At 40.9% G+C, this 18,742-nt stretch overlaps 1 protein-coding gene across 2 annotated transcripts in view; it reads right to left on the reverse strand.

Annotated features, from left to right (window-relative positions):
- Nucleotides 1–18,742, reverse strand: part of erbin (erbb2 interacting protein) — a 248,627-nt gene that overhangs the window by 98,688 nt on the left and 131,197 nt on the right. For both annotated transcript variants that reach the window (XM_048525424.2, XM_048525430.2), the window contains exons 4-5: nucleotides 16,617–16,695; nucleotides 4,453–4,542 (exon numbers count right to left, since the gene is read on the reverse strand). In XM_048525424.2, the coding sequence (XP_048381381.1) occupies nucleotides 4,453–4,542; nucleotides 16,617–16,695 (169 nt within the window). The remainder of the gene's footprint in view (nucleotides 1–4,452; nucleotides 4,543–16,616; nucleotides 16,696–18,742) is intronic.

Below are 18,742 nucleotides of genomic sequence, written 5' to 3' on the forward strand. Positions count from 1 at the left end.
AGAAATACCAACGAGGAGCACTGGTGTGAAAGGCAACATTGTCAGAACTGATGCAGAGATGGTAAAAACTGGGTGAATGGACCAGGGAGTCCTTATAGGAAACAGATTGAGATGAAACATAATCCAGAGAACTATGGGAGTCAATTGCTCAATAACTAGATATCAGTCCATGGGCTATCAGAGGAAAAGATGATAATGAGGTCAAAGAAGTCAGGGGGAGCATGTGAATGTGCAAGTGGGGAGAAATTTGGAATCAAGATAATGGCATAAAAAGATGATTAACGGTACCCGAACTGGGTGCAGAGCTACATGAATAAGAATTTGATGACATCTATCCAAAGGGAGAAAGGACATGCCTGAGAAACTGAATTAAAGGAGTGGCAAATTCAGTCAAAAAGCCCCCAGTATATTAACCGCATTATATGAACCCTATGTAAGCAAATTACATTGTGGATATGAGGTGGTGACCTAAGAAAGAAGCTTTACTCTGTGCCATGAAATTATCCCCATTCTGCAAAAATTGAGAGTACTAAGTAGTAAGCAAAAGAGCCCACTCACCTTATTTCAATAAAACCTTAGCTGTGGTATATGGGTAATTTATTACATTAAAAAAGGAGAGATTCGCTGGCACGCTGTCCCAATGTTTTAAGGAATACAAGTTGATCAGTACTTCAGCAAAAACTCAAGAAAGTCCTGTATATAATTTATATTTCAAATTACTTCCATGGTATATCATAAAAGAGATTTCTCTGCCAGCCATTGTCACAATATATATGGTCATATGACCTTTTAAATATGTGAGGAACTTATCAATTGAAATCTATATTTAGGTAGAATTTGACAATGAGCAGTCAATGCTGAATGCCATGTACACATGCTCATCAGGCGAAAGCCAGCTTCTGACAGGTTCATTATTTAGATAAAAATAAAATATGCCGAGGTGGGTTATTATAGTCCATATTTGCTGTAAGTAGATTATGTAAGCAGCTGTCCACTCATTGCCTAATTGCATTGAGAGTTTCATCTGACATCCATGTTTAAACAGATGAACACTCAAATGCAGCTTTACCTGAGTATTCAAATTAAGTATTAAAAAGATTTTGTTGATATAATTTATTTGTCAGGAGCATTTGTGTCCATTATTTATCTGGAAATGTTTCAATTCACAATATGACAACATTCGGTTAAATATTTAGCAAATCAGGAAAATAACTATGATTCCAAGACTCAGTTCAATTTTAATTTCTGAAGCCGACTGATTTTCCATATACTCCATAACAAAAAGTGAACACTTCATTTACAGAGATAAAACAAATGACTGTGGATGCTGTCAATCTGAAAAATAAAGGGAAAATGCTGGAGAAACTCAGTAGGAAATGGCAGCATCTGGGGCGAGTGAAGCAGAATTAATGTTTCGAATCAAGTATGACTGTTCTGAATGAGAGTTGCAGTGGACTTACAATATTACTGATTCTCTTTTCACTGATATTGCCAGACCTGCAGTTTTTTTTCAACATATTCTGTATTTGTTACTCATTTAAAGAGGATCCAGAACATTAAATAAAACATGCTATCATCATTTTAAGGTGAAGTACAATTAGGCAGTACCAGATATAACTGAGCATTGTTTTGCAAAAGTCATGATGGTATTTTACCAACTTAAAAACATAAGAACAAAAGATACAGGAGCAGGAGTAAGGCATTTCACCCACAAGTCTGGTCAACATTCAGTAAAATCATGGCTCTTCTAACAGTGCCTTACTGTCACTTCCAGTCTGGGCTCACAACACAAAATCCCCTGATTAAATCAACCTTGAATACATTCAATGATCGCAAGTGGAATGATTAATGACACTTGAAAGGAGAAATTCTTATTCTGTATCTTAAATTGGCGACCCTGTGTCTTGAAACTATGCTTCTGAGCTCTACTTTCCACTACAAGGGGAAAACATTCTTTAAGCACTTGCCCTTTTATTCCCCTCACAGCCCTATAAGTTTCAATGAGACCACTTTCTCATTCTTCTGAACTCCAAAAAGTGTGGGTTCAACTTGTAATACATTCCTGATAAGACAATTTCTTCTCTGGAATTAAGGCAGTGACCCACCTGCCTGCTAATGTGAATAACTTCAAGTAAAAATAATGTTCACATGAAATCCACTAAACAGATTTTACAGTTTGCCAAAAAATGGAGGTACAATCTGGTATGATCTTACGGTTATAGATTAGTTTTAAAGCATGGTGTGAATTAAATGGGGAATAGGAGGTTAAAAACAACAGCACAGATTAAAGAAGATGCAGATTTTTGAAGTAGAGAGCCACTACTCCACTACTACACACACACACCTACACACACACCCACCCTTTGCCACATATGTTTGCTTATTTAAAAACTAATACCAGGCAGGCAATGATTACCACTGTTGGCACATGTAACGTGCTGCTTGTATAATAGTCATTGCTTACCCGAACAGAACTGTTACTAAAAGTACATTATGGAAATATGTTGAAATTGTGTTACTAAACACTCAATGCAACTATTGCATATTTAACTCCAACCACAAGAATAAATGGCAAGTTAAAGAAGGGAATTGAGAGGGATAGAGAAAAAGAGTCACATTGGACTGCATGTGAACAGAGCTCTGAAGGTGCTAGGACAGATAAATGAAGAAGTAAAGAAGTCATATGGCATACATTTCTTTATAGGGCAACATATTAAATTCAAATACAGGGATTTAATGTTGGACCTATACAAAACATAGGTTAGGCCACAGGTGAAATTTTGTGTACAGTTCTGACCACCACTTTAGGGGGAAGAATATAATTGTTGTAGCAACATTCAGAGGAGATTTACAACAATGTTGCCAGGGTTTGAAATTGCAGCTATAAAGGAAAGATTGGATAGTCAAGGGTTCTTTTACTTAGAATAGAGAAAGCAGGTACCTTAATTGTAGTGTACAAAATAATGAGGGACTTGGACAGTGTGGACAGTAAAGACCACTTTCCCTTAGCGCAGAGGTCAATTATCAGGGTGCACAGATTTAAAGCAATTGGTAGGGAATATAAAAATAGGGAGCATAAAGAAAACTCTCTCATCAAGAATGTGGTGGTGCAAATCTGGAGTTCATTGCCCAATTTAATGGATGAGACAGAAATTCTCAATCCATTTAAAATGAACAGAGTTCTGCAACCTGAAGTCCTGTAACCTGCAATTTCAGGTGTTTTGAGTACATTTAGAATTAGTGGCTAGTTTATTCAGCAGGCACAGACACAATGGGTGACTGATTGAAAATAAAAACAAAATAGGAACAAAAAAAGGGAGGTGCAGGCAGAACAGGGTTTGCAGTCTGAAACTGTCATACACTGTGTTTACCCCAAGCTTCCAAAGGCCATCAATTTATTCTCATGCTGACATCTCTGTCCTTGTTCCAGTGACGCTCAATGAAAAGTTGAGGAATAGCTGCTCCCCTTAGTCAAGGGTCAATAACAAGGGGCCATAACTTTAAAGTGAAAGGCAGGAGTTTTAGAGAGATTCGAGGAAAAAAATTTTCACACAAAGTGGTTGGTGCTCTAGAATTCAACATGTTCAGAGGAAGGGTCAGTGAACCCAAAACATTAGCTCTACTTTTTTTGCCACAGACTCACTGAGGTTTATTCCATTTTTGTTTCTGATTTCCAGCAGTCAAAGTTCTTTGGTTTATTGTGCTCTAGAATGCACTGCCTGGGACGGTAGCTATGGTGGAAAACCTCACAACTTTAGAAAAATACTTGTATGAGGAACTGAAATGTCACAACTTTCAAGGCTATGGGCCTAGCATGGGAAAACGGGACTAGTGTGGGAGGTAGTGTATTTCTGACAGTACGGAACTGATGGGCTGAAGAGTATCCTCTTTGTTGTATGGTTCTATGAGCAACTCATCTTTCAGTTAGGCACTTTACAACCTTGCAGCAGATTTTAAAAAATTGCAGATCACGCATTCCATCCTCCCCATATTGTTTGCCTTCATTCACATGTCTTGTTTTTTTCTCTTATTTTAACTTGCATTGCCAGGCTGATATTTCAGGCTTGTTCAAGTGTGTTAGGTTTTTTGCATTAACACAAATACTTAGTTGTCACAAACCTGTGCTTGTTCAAAATGAAAGATTCAACTTGAAAGAATGCCACAAGAAGATGATGCATTATCCCACACAGGGATAAACTGATATAATCAACTTGGTTGTTCATGAGCATCTCTAACAGCCTCTCAGAGATCTAGAGGAGTATTCATTTTTTTTTGAAAGGGCACATCATTTAAGTGAGGAAAAGTAAGAAGTGCAAGAGAACAGGAAGGTATTATAGCAGTGAATGAACAAAATTCAAAAAGAGATGCTTCAATCGATTCCAAATAGTTAAAGACAAGTGACTACATTGTTACTGAGACATTATGTATTTGGGAACAAAATAGCTTACTCACCTTCCAAAGTTTGCTGGCAAAAAATCCAAAAAGGCATCATTTAGGTAAAGTTGAGTTAAGTTTAGTAACTGTGTGAAGCCATCAGGAAGCCTTAGAAGGGAAGGGAAAGAAATGGAAGACTGGTCAATACAGTTGCAAGTTTCTAAAATATTCAGACAAGATTTGATAATGTTTCATGCAAGCATTTTTCAACAAAAAATGATAAACAAAAATGACGCAGCTACATTTTCTTTCATTCTGATGACCTGTCTCAAGGTTCTGGGATAACCCTTCTGGATGCTTGGAATTGCTCCTTTCTATTTCCTTTCTCAAACTCTTTCAAAGGAAATGGGTAATGCTGACTTGGCCAGCATTTACTGGCCATCCCTATTTGCCCTTGAGGGTTTGCAATGAGCCGCTATCTTGGACTGCAGCAGTAGGGTATGGGGATGGTAGTATACCCTGTGCAATTAAGAAAGCAGCGTTTAAGCGTGGATTTGTCTTTTCTGATAAGCTGAAGCCAGTCTGCGAGATCTTCAAACAGTACTTTTGCTGAAAACAGTGTTTATTTACACCATATACATCTCTGCCCTAAGCTACTCAAGTTCCAACCTGCTAACAGAATCTGCCATATGATGACCAAGGTCGCCATTCCATCACAGCATGCCTCAGAAGCTCATTCTTTGCTGTGAGTATCAGGATTTCGACCCAACAGTGGAGCAATGGCAATACAGTTCCAAGTCAGGGCAGCACGTGGCTCTAGGAGGGAGCTTACAGGTACGGATGTTCCCATATGCCTTTGTGGTCCTTAAACTTCTAGGTGGCAGAGTTTATGGACTTGGAAGCAGATTTTGAAGGGATTTTGGTGAGTTATTTCATCCTATTCGAAATCTCAACTGAGACCGGGAGGAATCTGACTTAGAATAGTACGGGCACTGAAACATGCCCCTACTCGATGCAGCAAAGTTTCAACTCAAGCACGTTACCGATGAAAGCAGGTGACTGATTGTTGTCCATAAGACTGGAAAGGAGGACGTTAGCCAAAATCAATAAGAATCATTCCAAATGTTGGGTCACTGAGCCATGAAGTTAGGCCATTTAAAGCAACGAAAGGCAGGAATTCCATGTCAGATTATTTACATTTCAAAATGGGATATCGAGTTACATCAAAACAGGTCTTGCTGCAGTTCACAACATGCCAATAGGATCCTCACAGTGTGGAAATAGACCATTCAGCTCATTGAATCTACATCAACCCTCTGAAGAGCATCCCACCCACACCCACCTCCCCTACTCTATTCCTGTCACCCTGCATTTCCTACTGTGAAGGTTCTGATCGAACGGTCACTGGACCCAAAACATTAACTCTGTTTGTTTTCATAGATGCTATAAGACCTCACGAGATCCTCCAACAATTTTCTTTTTGTTTCCCATAGCTAATCCACTCAGCCTGCACACCCCTGCACACTATGGGCAATTTAACAACGTCAATCCACCTAACTTGCACATCTTTGATGAAATTGATAATTCTCCGCAGACCACACCCCAATACCAATCAAATAAAGTTTGCCGAATAATAAAATGTGAGGCTGGATGAACACAGCAGGCCAAGCAGCATCTCAGGAGCACAAAAGTTTGCCAAATGCTGTTTTCTGCCCCCCCCCCCCCCCCCAACCAATCAAAAGACCTTGCAATTTCGAAAATAACCACGAGTGACTAAGCGAGGTGAATTCCAATTCATTTGAAACATTAGGAAAGAGAACTCCATTAGACAAAGAACAATGGTCCCTGTTAGAGTTAAAAATAAAGTCACCATTTGGGTAAGATAATTGTCATTTTCTCATTTCAAAATATACTCATCTGGGCCATGAATGGATTAACGGCACAGAAAACAGTCAGAGATAATGGGAACTGCAGATGCTGGAGAATCCAAGATAATAAAGTGTGAAGCTGGATGAACACAGCAGGCCAAGCAGCATCTCAGGAGTCTGTGCTCCTAAAATGCTGCTTGGCCTGCTGTGTTCATCCAGCTTCACACAGAACACAGTCACTTGCCTTACTTTCACTAATTTAAATCTAATAGCATGACTGAGCCATTCACAGACTGTCCTGTAATTTCCTTATCTCTGAACTATTTCTTCAATTGCCATTTAAATAAAGGGTGGCATATTGGCTCAGTGGTGAGCACTGCTGACTCTCAGCATCAGGGACCTGGGTTCGACTACACTGTCGGCTGACTGTCTGTGTGGAGTTTGTATATTTTCCCCTTGTCTACATGGGTTTCCTCTGGTCGCTCTAGTTTCCATCCACAGTCAAAGATATGCAGGTTAGGTAGACTGGCTGAGGTGAATGCAGGGACCGGGTAGGGGGCCGGATCAGGGTGGGACCTCTTCGCATAGTCAGTGTGGACTTGACGAGCTGAATGGTCACATTCCACACTGTATGGATTCTAAGATTCTATGAATGCGGCAATGGTTTCTGTATGAACCACACCCTTTGGCATAGCATGCTAAGTTCCAACAACTCTCCCTGAGGAAATTTCTCCACACTTCAGCATATTATTGAGGCCTTTATCACTGGATTCAATCCAGAGGATAAAGTCTTACATTATATTAAAAACTTTTCATTGAATCCCTTATGAACATAACAATCGGGAATAGGCCATTCAGCCCCTTGACAAAATCATAGCTGCTCAGATAGCAGTCTCAACTCTACTTTGCTGGCTGCTTTGACTCCCTTGTTAAGTCTTGTACTCTGTACAAGTTTCCAAACAGGATTTTCCCCATCACACTGCTTATTATTAATTCCTCAACAAATGTCACCATGGGGCGGCACAGCGGCTCAGTGGTTAGCACTGCAGCCTCACAAGCCAGGGACCTGGGTTCGATTCCCGCCTCGGGCGACTGTCTGTGTGGAGTTTGCACGTTCTCCCTGTGTCTGCATGGGTTCCCTCTGGGTGCTCCGGTTTCCTCCCACAGTCCAAAGATGTGCAGGCTAGGTGGATTGGCCATACTAACTTGCCTGTAGTGTTCAGGGGTGTGTGGGTTATAGGGGGCTGGGTTTGGGTGTGATGCTCTTGTGGACTCGTTGGGCCGAAGGGCCTGTTTCCACACTGTAGGGAATCCAATCAAAAAAAACTCCATCATTCTTTTATAAAGGTCAATCATCCATGAGATCTTTCAACAAATTAACACATAAGAAATTAATGTGTAAAGTTAAACCACGTGCAAATAGGGGCAATGTACGGATATTCAAAGAAAACTGCTTGGCAGACAGGAAACAGACGTTTTTAAAACTTTGGATTCTCCAGCATCTGCAGTTCCCATTATTTCTGATCACATTTTTAAAACAGGTCTTTTTTTCGAACAAAGGGCAGTGGCTAGTGTGGCACTGCAGGCATCAATGCTACAACCCCAGCAATTCACAAAACGTAGTAATGATTTAGACGAAGTAACTAAATGTTATATCTCCAAGGCTGCAGGTAGCACAAAACTGGGTGGGAATGTGAGCTGTGAGGAGGTGGCAGAGAGCTTCAAAGAGATTTAGACAAACTGGGCGGGAAAGTACATGGTAGGTGCAGCATTGTGTGGATAAATGTGAGGTCTCCTACTTTGGGTGCAAAAACTGAAATGCGGATCATTACCTGAATGGCTATAAACTGGAACAGGGAAGTGTCTATCAAAACCTGGGGGTGCTTGAACACCAGTCACTGAACGTAAGCGTCCAACTGCAGCAGATGGTCAAGAAGGCAAGTAATATGTTGGCCTCCATAGCAAGGGATTTGAGCACAGAAGCAGGAATGTCTTGCTGCAATTATACAGGGCCTTGGCAAGTCTATACCTGGAGTATTGTGCACATCTTTGGTCTCCTTATCTGAGGATGGATGTTCTTACTACACAGTGATGTGGCAAAGGTTTACCAGGCTGATTTGAGTTAGCAGATGTATGAGGCGAGGTTAAATCGGTCAGGATTGCATTCACTAAAGCTCTGAAGAATTGGGGAGCATGGTAGAGGGTGGAATCTGATAGAAGTCTAAATAACTCTAGGAGTGAGACAGGGTTGATGTGGGAAGGATGTTCCTGACGATGGGAGAATCTAAAACCAGGGTCACAGTCTAAGGATATGGGGCAAGCCACTTAGGACTGAGACGATGAGAAATTTCTTCAATTCGCTACCGTTTAAAGCAACTGTGCCAAAACACTGCACGATTTTAAGAAGGAGCTGGAATGAGCAATTGGGGTTAAGGAGATCGAATGATATTGGAGAAAAACAAGAAGAGACTACTGTGTTGTTGATTAACCTTGATTATAAAGAACAACAGAACTGGCTCAAAGGGCTGAATGACCTACACATACTCCTGTTTTCCAAGTATCTGTCGAAGCATTATTGGCAAAGCCAATGTTCAATGCACATCCTCAACAGCCCCCAATGTCACCTTTTAGCAACTGCAGCAAAATGATAAATGTGCCCCCAGGCACCTTCAGGGTTTCAATGCCATGGGAAAGAAAGGACATCAACAGATTATGAGGAAACTGCAAGTGGTGATGTTCTACCACCTGTCTTTCTAGGTGGTTGAAGTTATTTGTTTTTTTTCGCTGTTGCGAAAGGAGCCTTGGCATTCTGCAGCAGGTGGTACACACTGCTGTAATGTGTCAGGGGTGAACAGAGAGCTGGATGGCATACAAATCAAGTGAATGATCATGTCATGGAGGGATCATTGGATGTTGTTCAAGGTGCACTTGTCCAGGCAAGTGGAAAGCATTTCTATTTCCTGGCAAGCACGTGGTGGAAAGGTTTTGGGGAGACCTGCAACTCAATCTCCATTAAATACCCAGCCTCTAAACTGCTCTTTGAATTTGGCTGACCACTGGTTCCAGGTCTCGTGGATAGCAAACCCTAGGTTGTGATGGTCCGGATTCAGCAATGCCAATGTCAAGGGTGGTGATATTATTCTTTGACTGCATGATCATTGCCAGGCATTTGTGTGCTGCAAATGTTGCTTATCCCTCACCAGCATAAATCTGGGTGCTGTTCTGGTTATGGAGTATGTACCGATATCTTAATAAATCAGAACAGTATCAGTTTAGAGAAAATTCATTCATGTGATGAAGCCACTGGCAAGACCAGCCCTTCATTAATTGCCCAGAAAGCAGTTAAGAGTCAACCACACTGCTTGGGCCTGGAGTCAGGATGACAATTTCGTTCCTTAAAGGATATTAATGAAACAGATGGGTTTGGACAAGGGATTCATTGTTATCTTAGACTCTTAATTTCAGAATTTTTTTGAACAAGTTCCACAATGTGCCATAGTGGTATTCAAACTCAGGCCCTCAGAACATAAGCAGAGTCTCTGAATTAACAGTCTGGCGATAATAGAGCTCAACTGTTGAATTGCACTCATCAGCAGACACTCATTCTTGAGATGTTCTGATGAAGGTAAGATCACTAATGAAACAGCTAGGAAACTGCCCGAAGAAACTATGGCACCATATCCTTGGGCTTAGGTGACTGGCCTCCAGCAACCATAGCTATACCTTTTGTTCATCATATCGCTGCTTGTAAAATGGTTGAATACAAGTAGCTAGCCATGTTACCATAGTGACGACATTTCAGAAAAGTACTTAATTTGTTGAGCAGCACTTTGGAATTTTCTGAGGTCACAAACAAAGTTAGGCAAATGCGCAACCTTCCTTGATACACCCATTCTTGATTGGGCCCCCAAAAGAACATTGCTCACACTTCTATATTAAATTGCGTACACGATGGGTGATTTCTCTAAATAACTGAACCCTTTCAAAACAGTTTTTGTCAAACCCGCATATTTTGCTTGTCAGCAAGTTTAAAGGTCGTACTTTGAGTCCAAACAAAATGAAATCGATGTTTTACATATTACATAACATAAATGCAGGAAAAGCCAATTTTGATATTATCACTTCCAACCGATTATTAAATGGAGAAACAACATATGTTTATCCTCTTACTAATCCCTACATTTTACGTGCATCATTTTCTCCATGATAACTTATTATTTTTCTCTAAGTAGTTCATTTGAGATGACACATTGTATAGAGGACATCGGTTATGGTCCCTTTATATATTTAATCTCTTTCTTGAAAGGGAAAAAAAAAAAATCACACTCAAACATTGTTTGTCTTTATCAAATCTTTGTCAGTTATCCTTGATTAACCCACCCACATCTCAACGCTCATGAATTTAAACTTGAATTATAGTGTGCGTAGTTTTGTACCCATAACTAATGCTAAATGCATTGGTCTATACTTACAGCATCAATCATTCCCTTCTTGATTAACGGGATTCTGCTGGCTACTCTCCACTTCCACACAATAATTTGCAAATTTGAAAGACCAAATATTTTAAGCACAGCTTTCGCTACCACTATTTCTAACAGTCGATGTAGCACTCAGACCATGTCCTGAAGCAATTCTCCATCTTCGGTCCGCCTCCCCCTCTCTCCCTATTTATTCCAGTTCCCTCCCCCCATCCCCCTCTCTGATGAAGGGTCTAGGCCCGAAACGTCAGCTTTTGTGCTCCTGAGATGCTGCTTGGCCTGCTGTGTTCATCCAGCCTCACATTTTATTATCTTGGAATCTCCAGCATCTGCAGTTCCCATTATCTCTGCATGAAACATTCACCTGTTTTTCTTTTTCCAAGTAAAAATTCCTTGCAACTATACAAAAAAAATCTTACAACACAATAAGCCATTTCTTCTATTATGAAAACGGTGGCTTTGAATGAGCTACACAAGTAACCACAAGCCCAACTCTTCCCCCCCCCACCACCCATCCCTAACCCATACATGCACAGCCTCTCCAATAGCTTTAACTTCATGTTTAATTATACATCTGATTCAGCCTTGAAAATTATGCTTAAATCCACCTCCATCAACCTTTCAAAATCATGCATCCCAGGTTACAGTTCTCAAAAACTCTTCTCATGTGCGCTCTAACTCTTCACAATTATCCGAAATTAACGTCCTCTGTTTATCACAGAAGTTGGTGGAAAAGCCCAACAGGTCTGACAGCATCAGTGAGGAAAAAAATCTTGAGTTCTGAGGATGAGTCACCGGACCAGAAACATTAATTCGGATTTTTCTTCATAGATGCTGCCTGACCTGTTTGACTTTTCCATCAACTTCTGTTTTAGTTCCTGATTTAAAGCATCTCCAGTTCTTTCGGGTTTTTTTTAAACTCCTGTTTATCAAATCATTCAGCGGTGAAAATATTAATTCGCGTTGACACTGCCAGATGCTGGTGTCTCTTCACATTGCTGATGTTACTCAATACATGGGGCATTCTATCAAATTTTCCCTGCAGCCTTGCGGAGACTATAACATCATTTTTAAAGTGCAATACCCAGACCCAGCCAGGATACAGTAGTCAATGCCTGACTATTGATTTATAATTCTTCGATAATTGCTGTCCTCCACATCTACATACTCATTTCCATTAACAATTTTTAACCTAAAATATCTAAATAATATCACATTACCCTCAACAATGGAACTCATACATCAGGCTGAAATCTTCCAGCCCCCTGAACAAAAGTTGGCAAAGGCAAATCAGTTGGGAAACCACTGCAAGACGAGAAAATAAGACTCTCAATGTTGAAAAAATGAAGTCTAATTTTCTACCAATTTACATATTATTACTTATAGTCATCTCATGGACATGCAGTTTGCTTTTCTCCCATTCACCGGACAGCGTGGACGATGACAACTCCAAACATGAAGGTCTGAGTGCGTACCTGACAGCTCCAGGCCTCCCTCTTGAATTGTACCTCCGGACGTACTCCATGAGTAGTGAACAAGAGCAAACTCCATCCACAGGGGTTGGCATCAGACACACTCCAACTTCATCACATCACTGTGCCCCGTCCCTAACTGACTCAGATACAGGTATCAATTTGGAGCACCCTATCACCTTTCATTATCATAGTGCTTACAAGCTACTCCGTGCCTGAGAACAGACACCCATCTCATGCGTTGGAGCAGGGTCCACCTCAGGTCGTCTTGCTTGCGACTTAAGGTCTTACTCACTTCGTGGCTACTTGGATGCTCACAGAATAACTGTGAGCCTTAAGAACAAAGAACAATACAGCACAGGTGTCCTCCAAGCCTGAACTGACACATTTTGCCTTTCCATATTAAAACGATCTTCGCCAACAGGATCCAGATCCCTCTATTCCCTTCCTATTCATGTATCCACCCAGAGGCTTCTTGAAAGCTGCTACTGTGTCTGCTTCCACCAGCTCCTCTGGCAGTGTGTTCCAGGCATTCACCACCCTTTGTGTGAAAAACTTGCTTCTCACATCTCTTTTAAAGTACCTTCGCACCCCCTACTGCTGGAACTTTGAAACTGTGTCCCCTAATAACTGTCCCCTCCAGCCTGGGAAAACACCTCATACTCTACACTCTATCCATGCCATTCACAATCTTATAAACTTCTCTCGGGTCACCCCTCAAACTCCCGCGTTCTGGAGAAAACAAACCCAATCTAGCCAATCTTTCTTCATAGCTAAAATCCCCCACATCAGGCAACATCCTGGTAAAGCTTTTCTGATCCCTCACCAAAGCAACTACATCCTTCTAGTAGCTTGGTGACCAGAACTGTTCGCAATATTCCAAATGTGGCCTAACTAAAGCCCTAGAAAGCCTGCAGCATAACTTGCCCATCCTTGTACTCAATGCCCCTTCCAATGAAGGCAAGCATGCCACTAGCCTTCTTTTCCATCTTATCTACCTGCACTGCCACCTTCAGTGATCTGTAGACCAACATACCTAGATCCCTCTGCATGAATACTCGAGGGTGCTGCCATTCATTCATCAAATAATTTCCACCTGGGCTTGACCTTCCAAATCGTATTATGTCACATTTGTTTGTATTAAACGCCATCTACCATTTTTCTGCCCATGCCTCCAACTGATCTATATCCTTCTGTACCCTCTGACAATCCTCCTCACTATCTGCAACTCCGCCAGTCTTTATATTGTCTGCAAACTTACCGTTAAGACAAACTATATTTTCCACCAAATCATTATGCAGATTACAAACAGCTGAAGTCCCAGCACTGATCCTTGTGGAACATCACTAGCCACAACCCTCCATTCCAAAAAACATGCTTCCACTGCTAACGTGTGTTTCCTAAAACAAGTCCTGTATGCATTTTACCAGCTCATGCCTCACACCATGTGGCTTCACCTTTTGTATCAGTTTGCCATGAGGGACCTAGTCAAAAGCTTTACTGAAATCCATACAGACATTAACTGTTTTTCCCTCCATCATCTTCATCACCTCCTCCAAAACTCAAAGTCAGTGAGGCACTACTAACCTGGCACAAAATCATGCTGTCTATTGCTAATAAATCAATTTGATTCTAAATGCTTATACATCTTGTGCCTAGGAATCTTTCCAATAACTCCCCTACCATTGTCTTGATGCTCAAAGGCCTGACATTTCCTCAATTATCCCGATTACTCTTTTTATACAATGGGACAAGATTGGCTATTCCCTAGTCCTCTTGGATCTCACTTGCGGCTGAAGAGAATACAAAGATGTCTGTCAACGATCCAGCAATTTGTTCTCTTTCCTCCAATATTCTGAGATAGATATCATCAGAACCCAGGGACTTACCTACCTTAAAACTTTTTATGATGCACAACACTGTTTTCTTATTAATAGTAACTTGGCTTAGATACTTGACACTCCCATCCCTGAGATCATCCTCTGGTGAATGCCGACACAAGGTATTTGTTTAGGACCTCACCTACTTCTTCTGGCTCCACATATACATTCCCTCCCTGGTCCATGAGTGAGACAACCCTTTGCCTGGCTACCTTCCTGCTTTTCATACGTGTATAAAAGGCCTTGGGACTCTCTTTAATCCCATTTGCTAATGGTTTTTCACGACCATTTTTAACCCTTCTAATTCCTTGCTCAAGTTCTTTCCTACTTTCCTTATATAACTTAAGGGCCTCATCAGGTCCCATCCTCCTAGAACTTACATATGCTTCCTTTGTCTTTCTGACCAAGGTCATAAAGACCCTGGTCTTCCAAGGTTCACGTAACTTGCCATACCCATCCTTCATTCTCACAGGAATGTGCCACTCCTGAACGCTTATTAACTGCTCTATGGTCACGACTCCCAAAATGCTTCTCCATTGAAACTTCACTCACCTGGTTGGGCTCATTTCCCAAAACCAGGTCCGCTATCACACCTTCCCTGGTTGGACTGATTACATACTGTGTCAGGAAACTCACCTGAATGCTCCTTGCAGATTGTGCCCCATCCAACACCCGAGCATGTAGTGAGTCACAGTCAATATTGGGGAAGTTAAAATCACCCACCACAACCCTACTGTTTTTACATCTTTCCAAAATCTATTTACATCCCATTGGCTGTTGGGAGGCCTGTAGTACACCCCCAGCATTGTGATTTCACTTTTCCCATTCCTGAGGTCTACCCATATTGATTTGCTGCACAACTCCTCTGATATATCCTCCCGCAGTACATAAGACCATAAGACATAGGAGTGGAAGTAAGGCCATTCGGCCCATCAAGTCCACTCCACCATTTAAATCATGGCTGATGGGCATTTCAACACCACATTCCTGCACTCTCCCCATAGCCCTTGATTCCTTTTGAGATCAAGAATTTGTCGATCTCTGCCTTGAAGACATCCAACGTCCTGGCCTCCACTGCACTCTGCAGCAATGAATTCCACAAGCTCACCACTCTCTGGCTGAAGAAATGTCGTCTCATTTCAGTTTTAAATTTACCCCCTCTAATTTTAAGGCAGTGCCCACGGGTCCTAGTCTCCCCGCCTAACGGAAACAACTTCCTAGCGTCCTCCCCTTCTAAACCATACATTATCTTGTAAGTTTCTATTAGATCTCCCCTCAACCTTCTAAACTCTAATGAGTACAATCCCAGGATCCTTAGCCGTTCATCATATGCTAAACCTACCATTCCAGGGATCATCCGAGTGAATCTCTGCTGGACACGCTCCAGGGCTAGTATGTCCTTCCTGAGGTGTGGGGCCCAAAATTGGTACAGCTGTGAGGTACACCTCTATCAGTAATGCCACTTGCCCCACCCCTTCTACATCCCTTTCTATAACACCTGAAACATCTAAATCCTGGGACATCCAGCTGCCAGTCCTGTCCCTCTTTCAGCCAAGCCTCAGTAATCACAATAATGTCATAGTTCCACATACGAACCAAAGTTCGAAGTTCATCTGCCGAGCTTATTATACTTCTCACACTGAAACACATGCATTTCAGACCACCTCCCGTGCTCTTTTCAAAAGCATTTCCCTGCCTGTTCTTAATCATGTTTGCCCTGGTTTCTACCTCTCCCTCAATTTCTGCATCTACTGCCCAACACCTGTGGTTCCCATCCTGCTGCCACACTAATTTAAATACTCCCCAACCACTCTACCAAGTATCCCCTCGCAAACTCCTCCCCCTCAACCCCAGTCTTGCCCCACCCAGGTGTGATCTGACCAGTATGTACAGGTCCTACTTCCCCCAAAGCTGGTCCCAATGCCCCATGAATTTGAACTGCCACCCTCACACCATTTTTTCAACCACATATTCATGCTATATATCCTGCTGGTTCTACTGACTAGCTCGTGGCACTGGTAGCAATCCGGAGATAATTACCTTTGAGGTCCTACATTTCAACTTTCTTCCTGTAAGTTCTGAATGAACCAATCAAGCACAAAGTGGCAAAGCAATCAGAGACGCTGTCAACATCAAGGCAGGCAACTTCGCCCTTTGGAAGTTATCCACTGTTCCACTATAATATTCTGGGACAATCTTGATTCATAAAACTATACTTCAAACCCATTTCTGTGCCTTCATTTTTCCAAAGATGCCAAGAATATAAACAAACTGAGGTAAAAATAAACAACTTTTTTTTCCCCCTCAATACATCCGATACAACATGAACTTCTGTGAAGGAAGCACTCTCTTGAATGGAACTCTAGCCAGTACAGCATATTCTAATTGCGCAAGTGCTGTCATTAATGGTCAAAAGTCTGGAAAACAAATCACAATATCTGTATTACTCTTCCACACCAGTGTCAAAGCACATATTATCTTGTGTGTAGATGGTTGATCATAAATGAACGAACTAAAGGAAAAAGAAAGTCAGCGGTAACTTACTTTGAAATAGGGTTTACACTGGCTTCAACCACAGATAGGACCTTGCAGTTTTTGATATTTTCTGGAAATTCTTGAATTCCTGAAAGACAGGTAAAATCTGCTTTACAGGCGCAATCATTGTGTTTACGTTACATTTTCTGGGAAAACAAAAGGCCAGTTCAGTAGAACAAAATGAGAATCTATTATGGCTAGAAATAAACACCATGGATAAATATAGAATGACATTTCAGACTTCCTTCTGGAACTTTTCTTTGGTTTAGACTAAAACGTGCTTATTAGCATTAAGAAGCATAGACATGTTTACAGGGTAATAAATCCTTCATGGCCTCTTACACAGCAAGTCTGAATGATTATACTACTGTAAGCTTGTTCTTTCAGTCATTTATGTTCAGAAAGCTGAATTCCTTTTGCTGAACTTTATGGTATAAAATGATTGGATTTTTAAGCAAAGAAACGTTGAGCTGGTGGTTTTTGCTTCAGCGACGATATTCAATGACTAAATAATTAAGCCACTTGTATCTCCATAAAGCAGAAGGCTCTTACTATTTGTAGTTCCATGCAAAGTTTCATCACAGACAACAGGAGCACAGATAAAAATAGAAGAATCTGATATAGCTCAGCAATTTTGATTTGCTGATCTAACGGAATCAACCAAATTTATTCGAATCCCATGTTGCATTATTGTAAATGATTCAGTATCATGCAAGAAAGAACTAAGCAATCTAAAATGGGAATATTCAAGGCTAAAATTCCCTTGCCAAATACGTATTAATGGTTTATCATTCAAAATGACTTACAAAACAATTGTGTTAAGATGTGATTGGCAAGTACACGAGTTATGGTGATAGTATATTACATAAAAATAATTTCCAAGACAACAAATTCTAAGACTGTTAGTGGGACTTTGTGGGATTCAATCCGTGAATGACTTTCCAAAATAAATGTATATCATTGGTCATGATTACCAGTTCTGCAATTTGAGCATATTCAGAGCGAGATAGATGTGAAATCATTTCCAAATTTCTATTCCACACTAAAGGTCTAGGCCCGAAACGTCAGCTTTTGTGCTCCCGAGATGCTGCTTGGCCTGCTGTCTTCATCCAGCTTCAGACTTTGTTATCTCTTCTATTCCACACAGCCTGTTCTCAACTCTGCCTGGCAGAAGCTAATGCTACAGACAAGAAAGACAGCCTTTTTTACTCAATATCATGGCTGTAACACAGTGCTACAGTACAGTGATCTTTTATTCCATCAAAAAGAAAACCTTCTACAGACAGTCTGTGCGCAATCCATTTCAGTTCCTCTTGATAAACTTGACAAAACCATTAATCAAAAGCTGAATTAAAACATTACAGTTTGCTCAGCAAAGCATGTGTCTATGATTATTGATGTATTGTTTAAAGCTCTGCCTCACTGCACCATGTTTAACATGCATCTTGCACAATCTCTCCTAAAAATTACAGGATGAAGAAACAATTGGCGGTGGGGGGGGGGGGGGGGGGGGGCAACACTATGACCACAACCATCTACCCACCCATTAGCCAAAGTGGGATATTTCACTGAGAAATCTATCAAGCTGGCTTGTCTTTCAGTATGAAAACATTAAACTTTTATATCGTAGCAATTGTGCACAACCAGGCTTTTTTTGCCAGTCCTTTATTCAGGCTAAAACAGCAAATGTACAATACTGGGAGCTTGACACAAGATGCTAATTCATTTTGTAACGTTTTAAGAATATCATTAGCACAAATTTTGCAAATACAAACGCATGATTCAATAGGAGTCAACTAAAACCTCTGACTTACATTCAAATATGTGATGATCAAGTTACTCTTTCTTGAACACACAAACAGTAATACTGAACACAGCCATTCAGCTTATTGAGTCTGTGCTGGAAACAGGTTGTGTCAAACTATTTGTTACATTGCAACAGAGCACACAATTAGAACATAGTGGAACAAAAATTACAGACTATTCTACATATGGTAATTCTCTCAGTGAAGTACTTGTTATTTTCTTCTTGCATTGAAAGTTTAATATATATTCTCAATACCTACCAAACCATAGAGTGCATCAATCATTCATTTCTTAAGAGATGTTTGTGCTAAACATAAAAGCAGATCAGG

This window comes from Stegostoma tigrinum, chromosome 3, assembly GCF_030684315.1.
Source record: "Stegostoma tigrinum isolate sSteTig4 chromosome 3, sSteTig4.hap1, whole genome shotgun sequence".
Classification (NCBI taxonomy): domain Eukaryota; kingdom Metazoa; phylum Chordata; class Chondrichthyes; order Orectolobiformes; family Stegostomatidae; genus Stegostoma; species Stegostoma tigrinum.